We start from the raw sequence: 24,579 nt of genomic DNA on the forward strand, positions 1-24,579 counted from the left end.
AGACATTCAAAAACATTGGCGCCATACACATGCTGAGCAAGTTAGAGATTATGAAAGCAGTGGAATTTGAAAGGCTCAAAAAAAAACCTTGGCATGATATACATGCAGAGCAAGTTCAACAATATGACAGTACTAAAATTCGAAAGTGTCAAAAAAACGAGAGTACAGATCGCATTCTTGCAAAAAAACGGAAATTATTACTAGCTGAAATAACGGAACAGCAAAAAGCGATCGATTATATGGACATAGATGATATGTCGGAAGTACAGTATGTAGATATTGTAAGGCTTTAAAGTTTAAGTCAGAGACTTGTAGATTGTCTAATTCGTGTTGCCATCAGGGAAAAGTACTGCTGCTTTCCAATGAAGACGCGCTTCTGCAAGAATTCAAAGATTTGTTGTTTGGTGAAAGTGAAATCTACAAACACTACAGGCAAAATATACGCGTCTACAATAATTTTTTTTGCGTTAGCATCATTCAATGCACAAAACGTTGATTTACACAATAATGGACCATATGCTATGAGAATCTGTGTTCCCGCAACAATTACAGCTACAACAAGTTTAATTTTGAAAAAAACACAATTTGGTTAGGTGTATATTTATGATTACTGAGAAGACATACAACATAGAATCGAAAGAGTTAAGCGATCTGACGTAATAGAATTATACAGCCAATAATGATACAAATCCATACATCCAAAAGTATCGCACTTTACACAAAATTTATCAGCAAAACACGGACAAAGAAATTTTCTTGGATTTTTATATGAATCCAAAAGTTAACAGTCGCATTTATAATACACCCACATGTTTGTCAGTGATAATAATTTTGAAAGACGGAGATATTAAAGACAGAGTAGATATTTGTGTATATCCAAAGGCAAAGCATTATTTGTCATTTATGGCAAATACATTGCCACATACCGACCCTTTACTCTTTCCTTTGCCTTTCCCAGATTGCGAAACAGGATGGTCGTACATTATGAAACAAACACATTCAGAAAAACAAATAACACCCACATAATATTTCAGGTCAAAATTAGCGATACATTCCCATGTATTTATTTAACCCATTTCTATCATCTCAACGTCTATCGTAACATTACATTATTAATGCATATGTAAAGTCGCAGCTAAACGTCTCTTCTTTATTAAATCGAATCAAGCTAAACTTAGAAGGGAACATATGCAAGGTCTCATTGATTACATTCAAAATTCAAATATCAATAGTTCAGACAAATTCAAATTAGGTAAAGCAGTAATATTACAATCATCACATTAAGGTAATCCAAGAGCATTGCAACAGTTATATCACGATGCAGTGGTAATATCCAGAACTATCAGTTGGCCAGATTTATTTCTTACAATGATGTGCAATCCACAATGGCCAGAAATCCGCAGCTTCTTGAGAACAATGCCACCAGCTACATCAGCTCTGAATATTCCCACTTTCGTAAATAGATTGTTTTATCAGAAAGTCTTATTTTTATTGAATTAACTTGAAACAGTGTTCAGGCAAAAAGGAGATCTTGATATGCCATTTGTATTAAAACGTTTACAGTTTCCCATGAGCATAGCTTTTGCAATTACAATTAACAAATCACAAGGACAAGCTTTTGAAAAAGTCGGTTATTTATACGAGACAAAGAAACGAGATTCACTCATGGCTAGTTATATGTTGCATTATCACGCTGTAAGACCAAACAAGGAATCAAAAATTCAATGCGATCTTGAGGAACAGTTCATTCCAAATATAGTTTTTACTGGTTTTACAATGAAACATGAATGTAATCCATATGTAACAATTCCCATGAAAAACAAAACACTTTAAATTGTATTTCCACAGGACCAAACCCAGGGGTTGCCAAGCGAAGCTAGCAGGGGGCGGAGCCCCCTAGTTTTTGTTCAGTCCTTACCTTGCAATTTTCACTCCCTCCCCAATTGCCTTAAAGTCTTCTTGGGTGGCACCTGAGAAGTGATGTAAATGGCAGAAAATGCAAAGTGACAGATCAAAGAGAACTCTTTTTTCTGTCATTGGTTTTACTTTTTTGCTTTGCTTTTAGTCCCCAATTTATAATTTAGTTAAATTCCAAAAATAATAAAAGGTTTTGAATTCCTTTCTGTGAAGTGAATCAGATGTACTGCTAGTAAAAGTCCCCCCACAGAAACTGCAGCTGGAATTCATGGCAACATGAGAGAGGATTAATAGAGACTTGCAAATTAGTTCTTTCCGCAGAAAACTCTCTGTAATCTGTTTCTGCACAATGAGGACAGCGCCTTCTTTTATTATCCCAGCTGGAGAACGTTTGTCAGGCTTTGGAAAGTTATCTACCAGTTTTACTGCATTTTCAGTTGAATTCTTCTGTATAACCAGTTTCCTTTGCCAAGCTCTAGTATGGCTTTTTCTGCCACACTCTTGCCTGTCCACATGACTAGCATGGCATGTTATCTCCTGGCATAGCGGCTTCATTCAGCTATTATGGGCAAAGCATTATTGAGCCACATCTGCCACCTGTTCAAAAGGCCTTCTCAGGTGAACACCACCCAAAGTTGGAGCCCAACAGTTGATCCCAATATCATGACAGTCACTGGCTACCTGATCAGAAGCTTGTATCTATAGACAAGAAAGCTATATAGAGCACTGAGGTGCAAAGCGTCTTCAGCTATGGCAAGGCAGCATGCATGACATCCAAATGTTGGATGAGGTACCCAAAGAAAACCCAGGTAGCCCAGTTATGACATGAAAAATATGCACAGTGGCTGAGGTACCTGAATCTTTGAAACAGATGTAATTAATTACAGTGATATCCAGATATGAAACTATTTCATATAAATTATACTACAATATGAAGTGAGCAAAAATAAGTAATGGAGAAGAGGGAAGCAGTAAGCTTCACTGAAAATATACTTCTGGGTCTCAAGGTCTAGGCAAAGTTTAACTCTACCATCAAACTGACAACCCAGTCTCAATCTGGACCTTTTACTGTGTAGTGTAGCGTAGTGCAGGGTATTGAGTATGATTTTGGTGGCTTCCTATGAATATTTGATTCAGGGGTCTGTCATTAGTACTGCTTTGTCTCTATTTACTCTGAGGTCCCATTCCAAGGGCAGGTGGAGTAGCACAAAGCACCTCTAAGTTTCTGGGAGAATCAAGAGAAAGGTTTAGTGACAGGTTTGTGTTTGCCTATAAGGGTAGTCATCACTTCTGTATGAGCTGCCTATGAAAGTGGCTTTATTTTAACACAGTGGGGGATTATATCTTTGAAGCCTTTGGGTGTTGCACTCTAACAGAGCAGTAAATAGACTTGTGATTGAAAGTTAGATTATTATTTCATTTTAAGTGGCAGGGATGGGCAAACAACAATTTTCTAAGGGTAAGCTCAAGGACATAGAAGTGGCAGGGATTGCTTTCAAACGTAGTGTTTAATCTAAATACTAAAGCGAGAAGGTACCTGAAACTTAATGTTTAAACTTCTCTCGTCAAAACTTAAATTATTCTTTTTGAAAAGAGACTGTATTTAGCTTTCCCCGAATTTCAGACAAAGAAGTATTGACATTTGTGTAAATTGCCTACCATAACATCACATGCTGACACCTAAGTGCACACCCATAACTACAGTACAACTCCCAGAAAAGCCTCAGGTGCTAAATGTCATTAGTGTTCAATGCTACAATAGGGCATCCAATTTCTAAAGCTGAAAGAAATATTCAGGCCTTAGAGGACCACACTCAACATGAAGAACACACCAAGAATGCCTCTTCATAAATGTTTAAGGCTGTAATGTGAATTTGAGTCATGCAGAAAACAACATAACATTCTATTTCCTGCTTAATCCAATTCAGGGTCACCGGGAGCCAGAGCTCAACCCTGCAGCTTCAAGTGCAAGGAAAGAAAGAGTCCTAGATGGGACACCAGCCCATGCAGGGCACACTAATGGAGCTAATTTAACATTGTCAATAAATCTATCACATGCATACTTAGGATGTGGAAAGAACATCAAAGTAGGAAAAAACACAGACATGAGAACACTAAAATAAAATAACATCATGCTGGCCTTTGTGATGTTATTGCTGGCATATTAATAAAAGTAATCATCAGACAATACTAGAGGGGGAGAGGACATGCAGATACAGTATGTGTAAAATTGACTACACATATAAAATATACCAGGTTGTTATACAAATAGCTTCTCTTTACTGTGATGTTGTAAATGGGGGCCCACAGTTAAGAAGACAAATAAGAAAACAATACAAATAAATAATACAATAATTAATAAATAAATAATAACGCAAGAATAAACTATGTGGTTTGCATACTTACAACTGTAACTGGACCGGCAGAGGGCAGCCCCCTTGGCTTCCAACAGGGCCATGGGTCATTTGCATGGAAGCACAACCCTATTTTGGTCCGTGGCCACCACCAGTGGGTGACTGGATGCTTGCAGGGCCCTATTTGGCAGCACTTTCGCCACACCTGGAAGTGCTGCCGGAAGAAGCTCGTTGGACACCTGGACTCCTTCTGGGTGCCCTATAAAAGCAGCCAGTCACCACCACTCAATGGCCAGAATCGGGAGGAAGTGGATGAAGCTCGGGAAAGAGGAATGGAGGTGGAAGGACTGGCTGGACTGAAAGAGAAGGGACTTTGTTGTGTTCTGTGCTTTGTCTTGTATGTGTTCTGGATTCTGCAACTGTGTAAAGAAACCACTTGCTGTGTGGCAATTTAGTGTCCTGCCTATCTATGTTGGGATTAAGGCACTATACACGCCCTACACGCACACACATATATAGTGGCATGCGGCTGGGGGTGGAGCCCAGCCGGGATGCCCGGGAGGACCAGAGGAGGGCTTGTGTCTCCTCCAGACCACGAGGGGGCTATTGCCCTGGTTGTGTTGGGGGCCACGGGTTGAGGGCTTGGAAGCCCAACCCTGTAGGGGCCCGTGGTCACTGCCAGGGGGTGCCCCAATGCCTTTGGAGCTCTGGACCTCAGCACTTCCGTCATACCAGGAAGTGCTGGGGGGAAGATTAGGAAGGACACCCGGAGAGCTGCCGGGAGAACAGCCGACACTTCCGCCACGTTGGGGCGTGGCCAACAAGGGAATGCCAGGAGCCACCTGGAGCTCATCCGGGAGAGAATAAAAGGGGCCGTCTCCCTTCATTCGAGGCTGGAGTCAGGTGGAAGAAGGACAAGGCACGAGAGAGGTGTGGAGGCGGCCCGAGAAGAAGGCATTTGTGGCCAGGACTGTGTGTGTTTGGGTTAGTGCACTGTTTGGACTAAGTCTGAGTGACGTAATCTTTTGTAAATATTGTAAATAAAATACGTGTGGTGGTGACAAACAACATGTCCGCCTGTCTGTGTCCGGGTCAAGTCCACAATATACAGTATTTATAGTGAGATTTTTGAGACCCTGACAACCCCCCAACTGAAACACTGTTAATGCAGGCCAGGATTGGTTGTCCGCTGCTGGTACAACTGCAAGTTCATAGGCTCACCATGCAATGCATCTGTAGCCCCACAGTTGATGTGGGAAACATTTAAAACTGGCTGCTGACCTGTCCTTACACTCACTTTCTGTCACCTCTCTTGTGCAGGAACGCTGTTTTTTTTCATGTGAGAAGGGAGTGAATGCAGGATAATATCATGGTCCTTGCTTGCATGCTCTGTGTGTTCACGTGATTGACCCATTTGAATAAACACTTTGAGGATGTTCCAGTCTTGAAAACAAAGTTGATTTTTTTATTGGACTCACCTCCTCCTCTCTTGTGCATGTCTGTGACTCACATATCACATATCGCCCGACCCAGCACAGACACATAGGCACGTGTAAAAACAAACACACTTTTTATTTTTCTTCACCTGTGGGGCGTGTCTTCCCCGTAAACCCCACAGGCAATACACAGTCCCAAAAGCATGTAAATATAACATCAACAACTCTCCACCTTGCACCACCACTCCTCCCTGGCAACCTCTTCCTCCCGATTCTGGCTGTCAAGTGGCGGAGGCTGGCCCGTTTTATAGCCCACCCGGTAGTGTTCCAGGTGCTTGCCCACCTGGTTCCAATTGCACCTCCGGGTGGGGCTGATGACTTGTCCAGCTGGGTTCTTGAGTTCTGGTAGCACCCCCTAACAGCCACCCCAGCTCCCAACCAGGCTGTGGAGAACTCCATGTCCCACGGAGCCATGCGGCAGACTGGGGAATCAGCATTGGCCAGGGAGGCTGCCACCAAGCATCCTGGGGAAGGTATTGATAGATAGATAGATAGATAGATACTTTATTAATCCCAAGGGGAAATTCACATAATCCAGCAGCAGTATACTGATACAAAGAAACAATATTAAATTAAATAGTAATAAAAATGAAAAAATAAAAATGAAAAAAATAAAAAGCAGACAATAACTGAGTAATGTTAGCATTTACTCCCCCGGGTGGAATTGAAGAGTCGCATAGTGTGGGGGAGGAACGATCTCCTCAGTCTGTCAGTGGAGCAGGACAGTGACAAAAGTCTGTCACTGAAGCTACTCCTCTGCCTGGAGATGACACTGTTCAGTGGATGCAGTGGATTATTCATGATTGACAGGAGTTTGCTTAATGCCCGTCGCTCTGCCACAGATGTTAAACTGTCCAACTTTACTCCTACAATAGAGCCTGCCTTCTTAACAAGTTTGTCCAGGCGTGAGGCGTCTTTCATCTTTATGCTGCCACCCCAGCACACCACCGCGTAGAAGAGGGCACTCGCCACAACCGTCTGGTAGAACATCTGCAGCATCTTACTGCAGATGTTGAAGGATGCCAACCTTCTCAGAAAGTATAGTCTGCTCTGACCTTTCTTGCATAGAGCATCAGTATTGGCAGTCCAGTCCAATTTGTCATCCAGCTGCACTCCCAGATATTTATAGGTCTGCACCCTCTGCACACAGTCACCTCTGATGATCACAGGGTCCATGAGGGGCCTGGGCCTCCTAAAATCCACCACCAGCTCCTTGGTCTTGCTGGTGTTAAGGTGTAAGTGCACCATTTAACAAAGTCTTTGATTAGCTTCCTGTACTCCTCCTCCTGCCCACTCCTGATGCAGCCCACAATAGCAGTGTCATCAGCGAACTTTTGCACGTGGCAGGACTCCGAGTCATATTGGAAGTCTGATGTATATAGATTGAACAGGACCGGAGAAAGTACAGCCCTGCGGCGCCCCTGTATTGCTGACCTGCAGTTCCCAAGACGCACATATTGAGGTCTGTCTGTAAGATAGTCCACAATCCATGCCACCAGGTGTGAGTCTACTCCCATCTCAGTCAGCATGTCTCTAAGGAGCAGAGGTTGGATGGTGTTGAAGGCGCTAGAGAAGTCCAAAAACATAATTTTTACAGCACCACTGCCTCTGTCCAGGTGGGTGAGGGATCAGTGTAGCATATAGATGATGACATCCTCTGCTCCCACCTTCTCCTGGTATGCTAACTGCAGAGGGTCGAGGGCGTGGTGGACCTGTGGCCTCTGGTGGTGAAGCAGCAGCCACTCCATGATCAGATGTGACATCAGAGCAACAGGCCGGAAGTCATTCAGCTCACTAGGACGTGATACCTTTGGGACAGGGGTGATACAAGATGTTTTCCAAAGCCTTGGGACTCTCCCTGTTCCAGGCTCAGGTTGAAGATGCTGTAGAGGACTCCCCAGTTCCAATGCACAGGCCTTCAGCAATCGTGGCGATACACCATCTGGACCCGCTGCTTTGCTGGCACAAAGTCTTTTCAGCTCTCTGCTCACCTGGGCTGCTGTAATTGTGGGTGGGGATGTCTCACCTATGCTGGTATCAGCAGAAGGATGGTTGGAGGATGCAGTACTCCGAGGTGAGAGTGGGTTAGGGTGATCAAACCTATTAAAGAAGTTGTTCATTTGGTTTGCTCTCTCCACGTCTGTCTCGATGGTGGCACCCGCTTGAGCTGCAGCCAGTGATAATCTTCATCCCATCCCCCACTTCCTTCATGCTGTTGTTCTGCAACTTCTGCTCCAGCTTTCTCCTGTACTGCTCTTTCGCCCTGAGCTGGACTCGAGTTCCTTCTGCACGCTTGAGCTCATGCTGATCACCACCTTTAAAAGCCCTTTTCTTCTGGTTCAAAAGGCCCTTGATGTCACTTGTAACCCATGGCTTGTTGTTAGCATAGCAGCGTACTGTTCTTACTGGAACTACAATGTCCATACAGAAGTTGATGTAATCAGTTGTGCATTCAACAGCCTCTTCAATGTTCTCACTATGTGACCCAAACAATATATCCCAGTCTGTAGTTCCAAAGCAGTCTCTCAGAGCCTGCTCTGCCTCAGGGACCACTTCCTGAATGAGCGTGTGGTTGTAGGTAGCGCCTCACTCTTGGTTTGTATTGAGGCTGAAGCAGAACCAGGTTATGATCTGCTTTCCCAAGCGCAGGCAGCGGGGTGGCGCTGTATGCGTCTTTAATGCTTGCATACAGTAGGTCGATAGTCCTGTTTCCCCGAGTGTTACAATCCACATACTGGGAGAAGGCAGGTAATGTTTTGTCCAGCGTCACATGGTTAAAGTCTCCAGCGATTAGCACAAGTGCCTCAGGGTGCTGCGTTTGTAACTTAGCAACTGCGGAATGGATGATGTCACTCGCCATCTCCGCATTCGCTTGAGCAGCCCATGGTGGAACATATGCAGCTGGGCATGGGCCCCGGCCATCCCTCACAATACTTATAAATTTATACATATATATATATATATGAATGTATGAATAATATGTATGTGTGTGTGTGTGTGTATGTATATATATATATATATATATATATGTATATGTATGTATGTATGTATAAAATTCAAAGGGTTGCCTGTCTGTCATGCAAAAACTCACAACCCCCTGGGCCTTAAACCTTGAACTTGATACCAATCAGGGGTTTATGCTATGATATGCATGACCCAAAAATTGAATTTACAGGCTGACTCAGCCATGAAATTGGGCTTCGGGTCCTTCTCGCAACATTGCTGACAGGAAAAGAATGACGGTGAGTTCTGTTGACAGTGATGTTTTTCATCGCAAGTGCCAATCATATGTTCCGGGTGCAACAGAAAGTCTTATGTTGACCAAAGAATTGGAAGTGTGGGCTTCCTGTGATGGGGTTTTGGGTCATTTGCACACCAAGGGGCTGTGTGGCCTCGCAAAATGGCTGCTTGAGCATGAAGTATGTCTGTCAGGAAAGGTAAAGTGCTGTGTTTCATGAGAGGCACGTGTGTCACATAATAATGTCATGAAAGTCTCAAGATTGTATGTTAGGCTGATTGCGCCACTATAGGGTATAAGATATAAGGAAAGACTGAAGAATTATGCCTTATTTCAGCTTAGGTAAATGGATACTTAGGAAAAATGATAGAGCTGTCACTTGAAATAGGCTGTATGGGTTTTCCTCCCCTAAACCAACACCCCAAAATGTTGTGTGAGTGGACCTTGCAATAGATTGTCAACATCTCAAGGGTTAATTCCTGCCTTGAGGCTGATACTAGGCAAATGTACACTGGCCAGCTGAATTCTGAACTGGTTAAAATGGGTTTGAGAATGTTAAGGTACAGTAGTGTCGTATTATGTTATAGTATGTTATTTGACATTAAATGATTTGTGTTTTTATAAGCATAACCATCTGCCTAGCTGTTATTACTGAAACAACATCCAAAATACTAAATTGGAACCAAATCCTTAACCCATTGATGAATATAAGGCTGCTTGCCATGTGGTTGTGCATTTTTTTTAAGTCCAAGTTAATGCAGTCAGACTTGTGTGATAAAAATTGAAATTAGTCAGAGCTTCATTTTCTTTAAAAGGGTTTAAGCATTTTCCACATCAGCTTTTTATTCTTAAAAAGTTAATTGGAGTGAGCTTTTCTTGCCAGAACTGAGTTCTAACAAAATTGTAACTCATGTAGCAGTTTGTTAGCTGTTAGGAGTGTTGCTTCTGTTACACACAGTCACTCAGTAAAGCCAGGCTCTACACTCGTATTCTTATAGGATATATAACTATGAATGGAATATTTTTCACTCTTGTAGCACTGCAGCATTTAACTGTCTTTTTGTTTGTAAGTAATATTTAAAAAAAATTATTTTGACCTCACTATAATTTAAAGTAGTCGAACAGGTTCACATAGATTTGTACATTTTAAGAATTTAATTATTCTGTAAAAGCACCATATGTATGATTTTGCTTTTGGAGGTGTCATTGCAAATCACAAGCTATTCAGTCATATATATATATATATATATTTTACAATCCTGAAGTGGTAGGCTGCTGTGCTAAAAAAAAAAAAAACACATAATAATACAAGCTATCAAAAAAGTCACTTTCCGGGTATTCAGATGTTCTCCACTTTTGTGTAATTCAATCACTCAATTTCACATGGTTATCTTCAGCTTGTGAAATATTATTAAAGTCATTATGTTTAAAATATGACCTAACATTCAAAGCAGAAATCAGGCTGTGCTTAGTGACAGCACCGTGTCAGTGCATCAGGGAAAATTGCTCTCATTATGCCAATTATTACATACGCCGTGAATGCGATGAGAACTTTACATCAATTCAAGTGCAGCACTCTGTTCAGACACAGTGATTATTATGCAGGGCATCACTTGGTAGAGTGAAGACTGAATGCTTTGCAGATTGTGAAAAGACTTTCTTTCTTTGAGTTTTTCTTATTAACTTTTTTTTTTCCAACTAAATTGCAGTTGTGTTAATTGCAGCGGAAATATAGCTTACATCTGAGATGATGCAAATGTCAGATCTCAAATGTTGTATCTGAACTGTGAATTTCATCCATGAGTTACTGCATTAGGCTGTATTAAGAGTTTTTAAATCGTGTTGTACATTCAAAATATATTTGTATAACTATTTGCTGACTTGCAACATGAACAAGCTTCAGTTTACAAAAACAAAGAAACATCTGAATAGCTGACTACACACACTTTTGTCTTAGTAAGGGCTCAGGAGATAAATGACTGTGAAAAAGTGCCTGGGTCAGTCAAGACACAGCTACACATATACCAAGTGCTGTGTCCATTCATGCATTCATCCATTTTCCAAATTGTTCAGTACAGTTTAATGGTTGCCAGAGGTGCAAACATGCTATCTGAAATTGTTGCAGTTAACCTGTATAAATACCTCTCTGTGCATCTTTCACTCACTGAAACAATCCCACGCTGCACCGGCAGGAGGAAAGCAAGAACCAGCTTGAGGCAGTCCACAGCCTTCCATAATTATTAATAACTAGGGGTCTTTCCTCCCTGCTCGCTTTGCTTGCCCACCCTCTAATCCCCCAACCCCCCCAGAGTGTGCTACGCACCAGCCACTTTGTGTCTCTGCCACTTTCGTCGTGAAGAGGGGAGCTGAACACACACTAAGGAGATGTGGTCGCTCCTCCGAAACCCCCTCTGAAACGGTGATGCAATGTGAAACAATGTGAAACAAATAGTTTTTTTTTACCTTTTCTATGCTTGATCAGTGCTGCGTGATCTGCATGTCGTGCAGTGCTTCAAACATTTAAAAGCCTGTACAGCAGCTGTCATTTTGTCTCATTGCCTTGTCTGGACGTTAAAGTGTTTCCGAGAAAATCATGTCTTGTCTCCTTCCAAGCCTTCCAAGATATTTTTTTTTATAATAGAGAGATTTTCTAAAACTGTTGTATGTAATTAATGTGTCTTGAGAATATATATCCAAAAAATCCTGACAAAGATAGGCAGACTCCACACATGAGGCTCACAACAGAGAATTAAACCACGGTCCAGATGCCATGTGGTGACAATAAAACCCTGTGTGCCACCATTGTGGGAAAAAGATTTCAATATATTATCTGAAAAAGGGTTGATAACTGTGCATAATATATTAGGTATAGTAAAAAAAATACTTCATGTACAAATTCATTTAGAAGAACATAATAAGTGTGAACTTGTAGACAGGGCAGGAGACATTATGTGGAACAGAGAAGAGGACTGAAAGTAGAAAACATTAATCTTGTGATTGTGTCTGATATATCCATCCATTCATCATCCAACCTGCTATACCCTAACTACAGGGTCATGGGGGTCTGCTGGAGCCAATCCCAGCCAACAAAGGGCGCAAGGCAGGACCAAATCCCTGGGCAGGGCGCCCGCCCACCACAGGTGTCTGATTTATTTCCATATCTAAGTGATCATCTGTTCAAGTTATACTATCGAAAATCTGTCTCCTGCCAAATATCCAAAGTATGCTTCATTATCATATGGCTTGTGAAGGTTTTGAAAAGTTTTATACAAAAGTTAATTTTTGTACATTGCATGCAGTTGAACATTCCTTTGTTACTCTCTAACACTGTGAATATTCCCCTTACCTGCTGCATGTTTTCTGGCGTCTCCAGTGAATCGACATTATGCATCATATTTGTGACAAATACAGTCATGTTAATTCCTACATCACTGCAGAATAGCTTGGCCAAAAGTAGTCAACCTCAGAACCTCATAGAGCTTTGTCTCCCACTCCGGTGCACCTCTCCTGCTCTATAAACTCTTTCGGCCAGTCAGTTTATTTTGTTTATAGAGTGTTTCACAATGTACACAATCAAGGCATTTTACCAAACGCCAGTGAGCATACAGTAGGTAATATTTATAAATGATAGAAAATCTGTAAAATGTTACTGTATATAGTTTTGATTAAACAAGTTCAGAAGTGGGTGAGTGGGTAAATTATTATCTCTATATATAGTTACTGAGACCTTCATATTGAAGACTCGATAAACAAATTTGTGGTGTGTGTAACTTTTCATTCATTTTTTTTAAAATGTGGAATTAACGTTTGCATTTTACACTTTGTACATTTACATTACTTAAAAATCGGCAAAATAAAGCCAAGGAGGCCAAAATGTATAAAACATTCTATATACACTTTTAATAAACTGACAAGTTTCTGTGTGTCTGTGTATCTTCGTGTCCGTCCAGTTAACATGTTTCACTCATTCCAACAGACGGCACATCAAAAACATTAACACTGCTTTTACAAATTCCACACAAATAGCATTTAACAGAGACATATGTATTGCATTTGCCATTTCAACAGATGGCTCATTACAAACATTTGTAGTAATTCATTTTATTACTACAAATATATTTGTGGTGCGCCTTCTGTTGGAATCACAAATACAATACATTTTATGATTACATGCATTGAAAATTGCATTCCAATAGATGGTGCATTGCACATGCTATATCTGTAGTGTGTATTGATTACTTAGATTTCAACCCGTCTTAGACGGGTAGCACAGCTAGTATACAAAATAAAGCCAATGAGGCCAAAGTATATAACAGAACATGGAAGGGAAGGGTACTGAGTATTTAGCAATCCTGGACAGGAAAAAAATAAACCTACAACTCCACTGATTTTGAGTATTCACAGTTGTAGAACCAATATAATTATGTGGGATGCCTAAAGCACTTTCCCATCAGATTGGTACTTTTATGTTTCCTACTGCTCACTCCTTCACCTTTTCCACTGGCGTACCATCTTCATGTCAGCCCTTGTAGCTAACAGTCCTCCCAGCTTTTAAGACTACTGGCCCTAAGGGAGTTCCTGGAGTCATCCTGTTTGAACTACTCCTAGCAGCCACAAGGTTACCTGATTATTATAAACGTTAGCATAAAGCCACATTTTATTTGAAAGGTCTCCTTAATGGATTGGGGATCTTCCATTGCTGGCCTCACAGGAGTAGTTGACTCATGAGGACCATCATTATTATTGGAGCATAGTGTCCTCAGTTGGTGGTGGCCTAGTGTCACTAGTGTACTTAGTGTCAGGACACAACTCACTAGGGCATATTACAGTTCAACTGTCCTGTCCATGTCAAGTAAGCTGCAGTCAGGCTCCCTGTTTATTATAGAGTGTCCACTTACTGAATATAGAAAAAGCAAATGCAGGATCATTGCATGTAGCAACTATTGTCAGTGTTAATATTTTTATTACTTCCACATTAATATTTTTTCTGCCTGCATATGTAGCCTATGTTCATTTCAGTGGAAGGTAAAACGACCATCCTATAAACATGTCAAATTTGATGGTTTCAGTGTTATTTGTGTACCTGTCTCTACAGTAATTTTTTGATGACTATAGCAATGTGGGCTCAGTGTCAAATTTTTTGCACACATTTCACAAGCATTTAGTGAATGTTTTTGTTATATCAGTTGCAAAGTAAATGTTCCTATTATTCCCAATGGTTGCAAATGCACATTTCTTTTTGCTATACGATTTATTTGCTTGTAGTAAGGTAAAATTAAAACTATCAAGATAAAGAGTGAGAGAACTGATAAAGTCAGGCATGAGTAAAACACAGCTCCTTCTACTGATGTGTACAGTTGACGTGTACATTAGTGGTCTTCTGTACCCTCTGTACTAATGCTACATTCAGGGTCTGGGACTGGGCTTGGATATATGCTTACTTTGAAAGCATCAAGTCACACATGCACTGTATGATACTACTTGTGGAAACCCAAATCTATATAATGAGCACTTTGTACTCTAATAGCACCAGATATGCATCCCACTGTTCTGTTGCTCCTTTGCTTATTAATGCTGCTGGGTTCTTTGTCCCATCTTTGCTCCTTGCTGGTGATTTATCTTCAGGCAATGTTTATGTTACATGAATGTTCCCAGGCTGACAAAAAGGCTTTTCAATCAATTCTAAGAAACACTTTTGCACAGTACGAGAGTAGTACAGTTAAGTAGGAAGAGAAACCAGAGAGGGATTGTAATTTATCACTGAGGTTCAACACTTTTATTAATCATCTGGACTTTAGATTTTTATCCACAAGTACACTGGGGCATAGAAATTGTAGAAGAAGCTGGTCAAGAATAAATCTCTCCATAACATTAGGAGGTACTTCTTCACAAAAAAGAAGAGACATGTGAAATAAGTTACTATACACTACAGTTAGAAGTAGTAGTAGTACCTGCGTGGAGTTTGTCCTTTTTTTTTGGTGGATGGAGATCGAAGTGCTACATTGGTCTTAAAAGTGAAAGCCTTTGTTTATCAGTTAGTCAGTAATTTTCCAACCCGCTATATCCTAACACAGGGTCACGGCGGTCTGCTGGAGCCAATCCCAGCTAGCACAGGGAGCAAGGCAGGAACAAACCCCGGGCAGGGTGCCAGCCCACCGCAGGTGCACACCCACACACCAACCACACACTACGGACAATTTAGAATTGCCAGTGCAGCTAACCTGCATGTCTTTGGACTGTGGGAGGAAACCCACTCAGACACAGGGAGAACATGCAATCTCCGCACAGGGAGGACTCGGGAAGCGAACCAGGGTCTCCATACAGCAAGGCAGCAGTGCTACCCACTGTGCCACCGCCATTATTTATGCTGTTACTAATTAAGCTATGTATTTTTTTATTACTACTAACTTGATTTCAAGATTGTTAATAATAGGATAACTTTAATCTTTGCATGATGATCTCTGTAGTACAAATGTTAATAAACCGTGAAGCAGAAAATTGAAAGTGTAATCAACATTAAAAAGTAAAAAGCCCAAATTGCCTTAAAGGGGAGCACATCAAAAATTAGACAAGTAAGAAATTAAAAGGACAGAAAGTTGATCAGACATCCATTACTTTACCTCCTCAAACAGCATGCTCTACTCTAAAATGTGGGTCTTCTTTTTAGAAATGTCCACCATCTTTTTTTTTTTTTTGCTCATTGCTTTATTTACCACCCGCTTTCTCTGCTTCCCTTCAGTTTTTCACCCTGTGTAGCACTCTTTTAAGTAAAATGGTGGAATGCTGCTAAAAGGTAACATGAGTTTTCCTTAGTAGATTAAAACATGCCATTAGAAGATCTGCAGCATTTAATCTTTCTAAAAACAGTGTAACGGACAACAGTAGTGGGCTGATCTTACCTGGCAAGAGGGGGCAGTGTAGTGCATGGAGACAAGGAGACAACCTCCCCAAGAGTTTATGCTCCCCCAACATGCTGGGTGGCACCATTCCTGGGCCAATATGCCCATTCATCTGCCTGCAGGGCGTACTGGGAGTTGCTGTCCTGTGGGGTAGCCCTGCTGGGCTCTGTGGATCCTAACGGGGGGAGCTGCTGGTGAGAGCTGTTCTTATATTTCGGACTTCTACCTGACATGGGAATGCTTCCTTCTTGACACCAGAAGTGTTTCTGGGTCCGCAATAAAAGGGAATGCCTCTGTCCACACAGGGGTCGGAGTTGGGAGAGGAATTATTGTGTAATAAAAAAAGGTCATTTTGAATCAAGGAATGTAGTCCGTTTCAGTGTGTCTGTGGTTTATAGGGGGGTGGTCTGTGATGCCCTCTAGTGGCCACAATAGATTTTATGATTTAATTCATGTGCTGTGTTATTTGAAACAATAAATCCTGCAGAGTAACTTATAAAGAGTTAAAAGCCTAACACATGTATGAAGCACCTTTATAATGAGAGCTATTATAAATAACTAACAATGGCGTTTCTTACTGAAGCTAGGTAAACTGTACAGAAAGTCAAAACTGCATTTTTCAAGAAGACTGGCGCCTGAGAACGATGTTTAGTGAGTTTAGCGCACCTCCCACTTTTTATGAATATTTTAACTGTAGTGGCTTTGGAGGTGTACTGAAGTAAGTGAGGGCTAAAAGACTCGCCCCCGTACTTTATAATACGAGCCTGATTAGGTGGTAACAGAAGGCAGGGATGACTGTTAGGGAACAGACTGAAAAAACACAATTGATAGAAAACGATGACCTAAAGGCTAATACAATACGCATAAAAACTCATTTGCATTGAATGCAATCAGTATTGGCTATTTAGTGTATGATTATGATGGAGTTCACTGGACCTTATTAAGCTCGTGAATCATTAAGCTCATTGAAGTATTTAGGAGGTTTTGTGACTTCCTGATATTTGCATTTAGTGGGATCAGCAGGCATTTGTCAGATTAGCTTTGCAAGCAATGAAACCAAGGTAACTTAAGCTTTATACACTCACCCTTTTATGTGTTTTTTGCCGAATGTTACTTTTTGTGTAATTTAGCCATATTATACGTATGCCCAGCGATCTGGCCTAATAAATTGGAAGTACAATAGACGGAAATACATTTTTACTCTACCATCTTTTAATGCTGCAAATACTGAAATGGGCTTTTGGTCCGAATAACCTGAATCCCATTATCACTGAGCACATCTGAAAATATCTGGACTGCAAATGCTGAGGGGAAAAAAAGGGGCATTACAAAAATGTGCCAAATAAAATGGTGTTTCAAGTCAGTGCAGGAAACGCTCTCCAGCCCTTCTCCTGAGTCGTAATGTTAGCAATGCTCTCATTTTTTGTGGAAGAAATGACAGTCTGAAGTAATGGGATTTGGAAGCTGGTAAAGCAGAAGTAGCATACAGTGCCTGACTGTCTATAACCTGGTGCAAGTCTGCTCCTAAGGCTTCTGAAAGTGCCGCTGCTATGAAAAATATCCTGTATTGCTCCAGTTCCAAAGAAGGCATGATTACGGACCAGTGGCACGTACGTCTCACATCATGAAGACCTTTGAGAGACTGGTCCTGGACTATATAAGTTCTCTTTTGTTAGACCACCCTTGTGTTGGAATCACTGCAGTTTGCTAATCTGACAAAGATTGGAGTGGAGGATGCAGAGTATTGGAGTCTATGTTTCTTGGTGCAAAGAGAATTTTCCGCATTTTAATATCAGCAAAACCAAGGAACTGGTTATTGACTTTTGCTCTACCAGAGAGCCTCTATGTCCATTCACTATGGTGGTGGTCCACTCCTACAAGTAGTTGGCGGTCCACATTAACGACAGGTTGGACTGGTCTTGTACTACACAGCAACTATATAAGAAAGGGCAAAGCAGAATATTTTTCTTAGAAGACTGTATTCCTTTAGTGTAGGAAGTGACATCCTTTACATCTTCTATCCCTCTGTGGTGGCCATTGAGATTTTCTACACTGTGATGTGCTGGGCTAGTAACATCACTTCAAGAAAAGCCCACCGAATCAACCAGCTGACTGAAAGGGTAAGCTCAGTTAATAGGATGCTCTCTTTGTTCCAATTCCATTATAACGCTGGAGGATTTTGTTTTAATGGATTCTGACTTTATGTCAACTGTTATGTTAAGATACCCTATGGCTTTAGTAACCAAAGCAATAAAAATGACATAACACCTAAACATTTTACAAAAACAGGAGATCTTTCAGTATATAAAACGTGTTTAGCGAACCCACAGCTAAATTGATCTAATATATCATCGAGAAAACAAAGAGTTAACACTGAGGCAGAAATAAAACAAGCAGAAGTGTATTATCTTTAAAATGAAATTGAGTTACTACATTCCTGTTGATCATGTCACTGGACAGTGGTGATGTGTTGCATATTGGTGAGACATACAGGTAATAATTTCCCTTGTCTTGCACTTCTGATGATACTTCTACTGTCATGACAGTAGACCACAGACTTTTTTTGATTCAGCTTATGGGTAAAACTTCACCTTTCTCAGCCATTATTCTTCTAAATGCAGTTTTTTTTTTTCTTCAAAACCTGCTTGCTTGGTCTTGAACATTTTTCACTGACGATAGGATCCAGTTCCTCACTTTACATTTTTAATGTTTGAGCCACTGGGTCCATGCATTTAATGTTTTTTTTCTCCTATCCCATTTCTAAGTTGTGATAGTGCAATATCAATCTTCATTTGAAAGCTGTCATATTTGTGAAATAAGCTTACTGAATTGTACTGCCATAACATGAAGGCAGTATATATAGCTGTGCTATTGTACCTGTCGTACAGTTTAAGTGATTTGCTGACTCGGCTAGCTGAACGGTAGATGTCATAGTAAAATATCAGGTCACTGCGGATGTCCCTTCCTCACACGTTCATCAGGATTAGAGTGGACTAGACTTTATAGCTTACAAGGAAAATGAGGGCCCACAAGTATACGCAAGACAAAGTCTGCATACCTCACCTAAGAATAAGTGCAGATTTGTTTGAATACATTCAAGTATATGTGAGTAAAGTATTCATTTACAGTGGCATGGGACATAATTATGCATTTTCTGTAACTAGTCTGCCATCTGAACTGAGTGGCCATTGGGAAAGTTTTGTGAAACTAAACTGTGTGTGTGTAGTATGGAACATTTGAATTGCTCATTTTTATACTTGACCTCATCAGTTGAAATGGACTAATAAGATTAGAAAAGTTGCCACACACAGTAACTGTCCCTGTTATGTTAGGTAATTTGTGGCTGATGACGGCAGATATTCAATGATAGATATTGAGGCCAGAAGTTATGTTAACTGCACGTAGTCTTTTTACGAAGAATGTTTTCTGTAACCACTTGTCCAAGGTATCTCTTAACCCCACTGTGGCGCCCCCTGCTGCCTGGGAATACTACCAATCATTATTACATTTATTTCAATGCATAACAGTCCCAATTTTGACTTAAATGCTGTAGTTCATCACTATAGGGGTGATCTATTTTATGGTGTCTGTGTGAATGCAATTAAATATATTAAACATGAGGGACTTCAGAATATTCAAAACAAAAAAAAAATCAAATCAGGAGCCTGTCTGTGTCTAAACGTCATCCACAAGTTTGCCTCTCTCTGTTTTTCAGAGGTAGCATTTTTGCAGTAGACCCTTCTGGAGTGCAAGGAGTCCCCAATAACTTGAGACCAACACCATCTCCAGGAAGATCAGCAACACCAAGCATACGCAGCTCTGCTTCTGGTACCAGCAGAAGGGTAAGCTTTTAATAAAATTGGTGTAATACAATCCAGAATAGCAGACAGATGCAAAAGCAAAGCTCAAGGGAGAGTTAATCATTTATAGGTGTCTGCTACCTTACTGTCCTAGAGACCAGGATCTGCTACCCGGTCACTTTCTCCATAAACTTTGCAAATTTGCTTGTGTTTTTCTTTTTGTATCCCATGTAAGTTTAATTAAAACGTCTAAACAGCTCTGACATGAGTGAACATCAATTAGCGAGTAATAAAATCTATAATCTCAGATATAAATCTGTTATTCTAAAGTGTTAGAAAATTATTGCGACCTGAATTTGTTGTGCTTTGTCTGCCATCTATCTTTACTGAAGTAGTGGTAAGAAGTGTTAATTTAAGAACTATTTAGGGTTCCATGAGTGAGTCGGGAGCACGTTGATTACAAAGAATTAACATGCTACTTTGGATATACCTGTAAATTAATGACCAGTTTTAAGAGGAAGTTTATGATGCTTTTTAACATTACAATGATTTAAGAAAAAATCATTTTCATTTGTAGTGTTATTTTGTAGGTGCACTCATCAATACAGCGTCTTTATTAACTGACTGTTCGTTTGTCTATCATTATCGCTATGTATTCTGTTTTGAAATTGTATGACATAACTGTGCTGAGTTTGTATCGCTCCTCTTGACTCTTTCTGGGTAAAACCTGTCAGGTCTTCTTGCAATGTCCAGTGGTACATTTCATGTACTTGCTGTATGTGTGTGTGTATTTCTTTTCATGTTTTTTTTAATAGTCTTATAGTCTGTAAAGTATCTTGAGAAGAGGAATGCTTTTGTGGTGGTATTGGAGCTGTGCAGCTTTAAAAACTTCAAAGCACAACAAATACTTGCTGTGGAGAGTGGTGTCTCTTTTTCTTAGTTTCATTTAGGTGTCTCACAGTGAAGGTGCTGATGACAAAAATATCAATGACTTTCTTTCTTTCTTTCTTTCAGGCTGATGGAGCAGAGAGTGGGATCAACTTTCCTGCAAATGAAAGTGATCTTGGGAACATGTCCAATAAACCGTACAGGCATCCAGCTGGGCCACCTTCAATTGCTGTTTCCAGAACCTCGCTTTCATCTGGTAATGAATTCTTCATGTTTTATTCACTGAAGAAATATTTAGCAATTTTACCATTTCTGTATCTGCACACCATTGCTGTTTGAACTGTAATTTTGTTTGCCTTTTTCTCATATCACACATACCTTGTATATCTGAGCACCAGTTATGCCCACCTTAAGATTTTTTTTTCTGGTTTTATTATTGAGGGCAAAATTCCTCAGTCTTTCTGACAACTTTTGGAATTCATCAATGCCACGTAAAAGTATCTTCAATCAAAACATAATATTTGATAAAGAGAACCTTGAGTGAACAAAAGCCAGCGGAATGGAAATTCATGGGAATTGTTACATATGCATAATAGACCTAACTATTTAACATTACAGCGAGTCAGTCAGTCATTCTCCAACCCACGGTCACAGGGGTCTGCTGGAGCCAATCCCGGCCAGCACACGGCGCAAGGCAGGAACAAGCGGGGGCAAGGCGCCAGCCCACTGCAACAGGACAACAATTAATTAACCATATTAAAAATAGTTAAACGTAATAATTTGAAAGTAAATTATGTTTCATGATGCGTTAGAGATATTTGTTGCATTCTTTGATTTCGTTCTGTTTTGATTTGAAATTAACACAAAAATACTTTTTAAACTTACACTTTTGCTATAAAACTTCAGTAACAACAATTTTTTAAATTAAATTTTAGTTAATATCGCATTGAATTTTGATTCTGTGTTTGGACTTATATCGTGACAACGCAGCATATAACTGCCCATGAGTAAATGTCATTTCTTTTTTCTCGACTTTTTCGAATGTTTGTCAATGTGATTTGTTAATTGTGTTTGCAAAATCTATTCTAACGGGAAACTTTTATATTTTTAATACGAATGGCTTATCAAGATCTCCTTTGGTGTTTAATGTTATCCGCAGAAGATGCACTACATTACCTTTCTTGGATACATCCTTCTTTCAACTGTAATTCAGGTGGTGGAAGACCAGACGGTGTTAACGGTTGTAGATATTCTACGGGATATTATAAGTTGATGTTTTCATCTTCAGCACAATCACCACCAATTGTTTCAGCATACTCTATTGATACACATTTAACCATTTTGCCATGTAACCAATCAACAATTTTTGTGTTATTTCATTTGACTTCTTGGTGCTAGGATTGCCTGTGCAATCATTTCTTCAGTTGATAACCCTTTGGGATTAAATTCTTCAATAAGATTTGGACATAATAAGTCTTCTTCATTTGTGATCTTAAAGTGAGGAAAATGTAAAAATTTATAAGAGCTGAGAGAGCAGGAACTGTGCCTGACAAAAGCATTCACTCAAATGAGAGGTGAGAGGACCGTGTGCGTGGTTGAATATGGTTGAACAAATCTCATGGAAATAGTCTTGTCTCATCTCAGGATTTCCTTTTATAGTAGAGAGATATATCAATTACAATGATATTTTAAATAAAGTAGAGATTGATAACTAGTTTATTCTTATATGTTGTCTTTACAAAGTAAGAATTGCCTTGTCTACATCTGATAGGTCCAGGATGAAGTTCTTCCATCCACCTGTAGCCATTTGAATGACTCCACTTTAACTGGTTTAGAAAATGTCTGCATGTGGAATGTGTTTTGATGCTGTGTTCTCCACTTCTACATGTTTTATTACAGACCGCAGTAAGTCTGAAATAGACCTCACTGGACCCTATGGAGAAAATGATGACACACTGAGTGTTAGGAGTAGATCAGTCCCCGGAGATCTGAATGAGCCTTTGGTAAGTTTGAACATAACTCTGTTTTTTATCCAGTCTTTGTGGGATTCAGATTTTGTACATTTTGTTTGTACTCAGTCACTATCAGACCATGAACAAAGAACAACTCGATTAAATTATTTATACTCCTTTCACAAAAACAGGCAGAAAATTTCTCAGTCCATCAGCTTTGTTATATTTGGCGGATATGTACAATGCACAGAGCCAAGTTATTCAAGGCATCACACATAATCTGGAAAAGAAAATAGAATGACAAAAAATCCCCTCTGTGTTGAAAACAGAAAGGTTTATTATTTTACTGCCTCGGTTTGAAACATAACACCTGCAGCTGATGTGGATTTCCATAAAATAATCCAGGCAGGAAATGGGCCATAAAAAATACGCATTTCCTTTCAGTTCAAAGAATTTCATGCCACTGCAATGTGGTGTGAGACCTCTTGTATAAACCTTACGTTTTTTAATGATTTAAAGGCCCAAGGCGGTGTCATGAGTGTGCTGAAATGGCAGCAATGAGGAATGTACAGAACGGAAGTGAAGCTGTAAAAGAATTCAAAAATGTTTTGTTTTTCTTGAATGCCCGTTATAAAACACTAAGTGAAACAAAATGAAAAAGATCTCTCAGAGTGTAACTTGTCCATGATTTTTATAGCTTACTGAATTTTAACAGCCAGTCTTAAAGTTTCTATTTGGATCGGTTCTTTAATTTATTGTCCGTCTTACTTGAGTCACTAATACATTATAAAAACTACTAAAATCATTTTATTTTACCTTGTTTAAAAATACTGAAAATCATTTTATTTTACCTGTGGTGGGCTGGCGACCTGCCCGGGGTTTGTTTCCTGCTTTGCGCCCTGTGTTGGCTGGGATTGGCTCCAGTAGACCCCCGTGACCCTGTAGTTAGGATATAGTGGGTTAGATAATTGATGGATGGATGGATTTTATTTTACTTGGAAAAAAAAACAGCTAATGATAGCCAGGCTTCTGACTTTAGGTATCGTCACCCTATGTATGGAGAGGATCTCCAGAGCGATGCCACAGGGGAACAAATTTTGGTTCCCAAAAGACCCATCCACATGAAGGTTCCAGAAAGAACCATTGTTTATTTAGATCCGTAACAGGCTTCTTACAGATGAAAAAAAAAATTTAATTGATGGTAACAGATTTGTGAAATACCAGTGGCTTATAATTGTAAAAAGACTCTTGCCGCATATGGTACCACAGGTTTTCTTAAACTGTTAGTGTCCTACTCAGTAGCCTGCCATACATTAAGGATTTCAGTTTTTTTTCTACATATTAGGAAGTTTTTCAAAACACAAAGAATCAACTTCATATGCAAAGAACCTTTCCCAGAATTTAATGGCGCTTTGTCAAGCAGCAAAGCTACAAGGAACCACACAACCCAGTAAAGAAGCATAAAGTGCCATTGAAGAATCATTACTTTTTAGTGTGTAGGTACAAAACTGAAACCAGTCTAATCACTAACTTTGAGCCATCTCTACTGATTGTATTTCTATTTTTCTGTTCACAAATTTTGTGAATACAACAAATCACAAGAGTGTGAAAAATTTCAACTGTTTTAAATGTAACAGGTAAAACAACACTGGCAAGCTAATGCCCTCCTCTCACCCCAGGCCACTGATAAAAAGTGATATAAAAAGAAATGGAAAGAGGGGAAAATTAGAGAAGAACCAGAACATCTATTAGAGAGGGTGACAGAGGCAACTCTAGGTCAGGAAAAGATGGATTATGAAAAAAACAAAATGTCTGCACATTTCTAATTTCTAGGCACCCAGCCCCAACTAGCTTGATTATGGAAATTACTGATTGTGAAACTTGTTGACAAGTTGATCCACAGAGCAGAAAAGAGAAGAACCACTTTATTTAATAAAATGAAGTTAAAAGAGAGAGAGAAAAGACTCCACAGGTTTATATCGAGAGGGTAGAGCCAACTTCGCTGCAATGGTACCTTGGGTGAGGGGGACACTTT

General features: G+C 40.0%; 1 protein-coding gene across 6 annotated transcripts in view; it reads left to right on the top strand.

Annotated features, from left to right (window-relative positions):
• sytl5 (synaptotagmin-like 5) overlaps nucleotides 1-24,579 on the top strand; it is a 356,011-nt gene that overhangs the window by 285,920 nt on the left and 45,512 nt on the right. For all 6 annotated transcript variants that reach the window (XM_039745076.1, XM_039745077.1, XM_039745072.1 and 3 more), the window contains 3 exons: nucleotides 19,620-19,746; nucleotides 20,719-20,848; nucleotides 22,492-22,595. In XM_039745076.1, the coding sequence (XP_039601010.1) occupies nucleotides 19,620-19,746; nucleotides 20,719-20,848; nucleotides 22,492-22,595 (361 nt within the window). The remainder of the gene's footprint in view (nucleotides 1-19,619; nucleotides 19,747-20,718; nucleotides 20,849-22,491; nucleotides 22,596-24,579) is intronic.

Source organism: Polypterus senegalus, chromosome 2, assembly GCF_016835505.1.
Source record: "Polypterus senegalus isolate Bchr_013 chromosome 2, ASM1683550v1, whole genome shotgun sequence".
In the NCBI taxonomy this organism is placed as follows: domain Eukaryota; kingdom Metazoa; phylum Chordata; class Cladistia; order Polypteriformes; family Polypteridae; genus Polypterus; species Polypterus senegalus.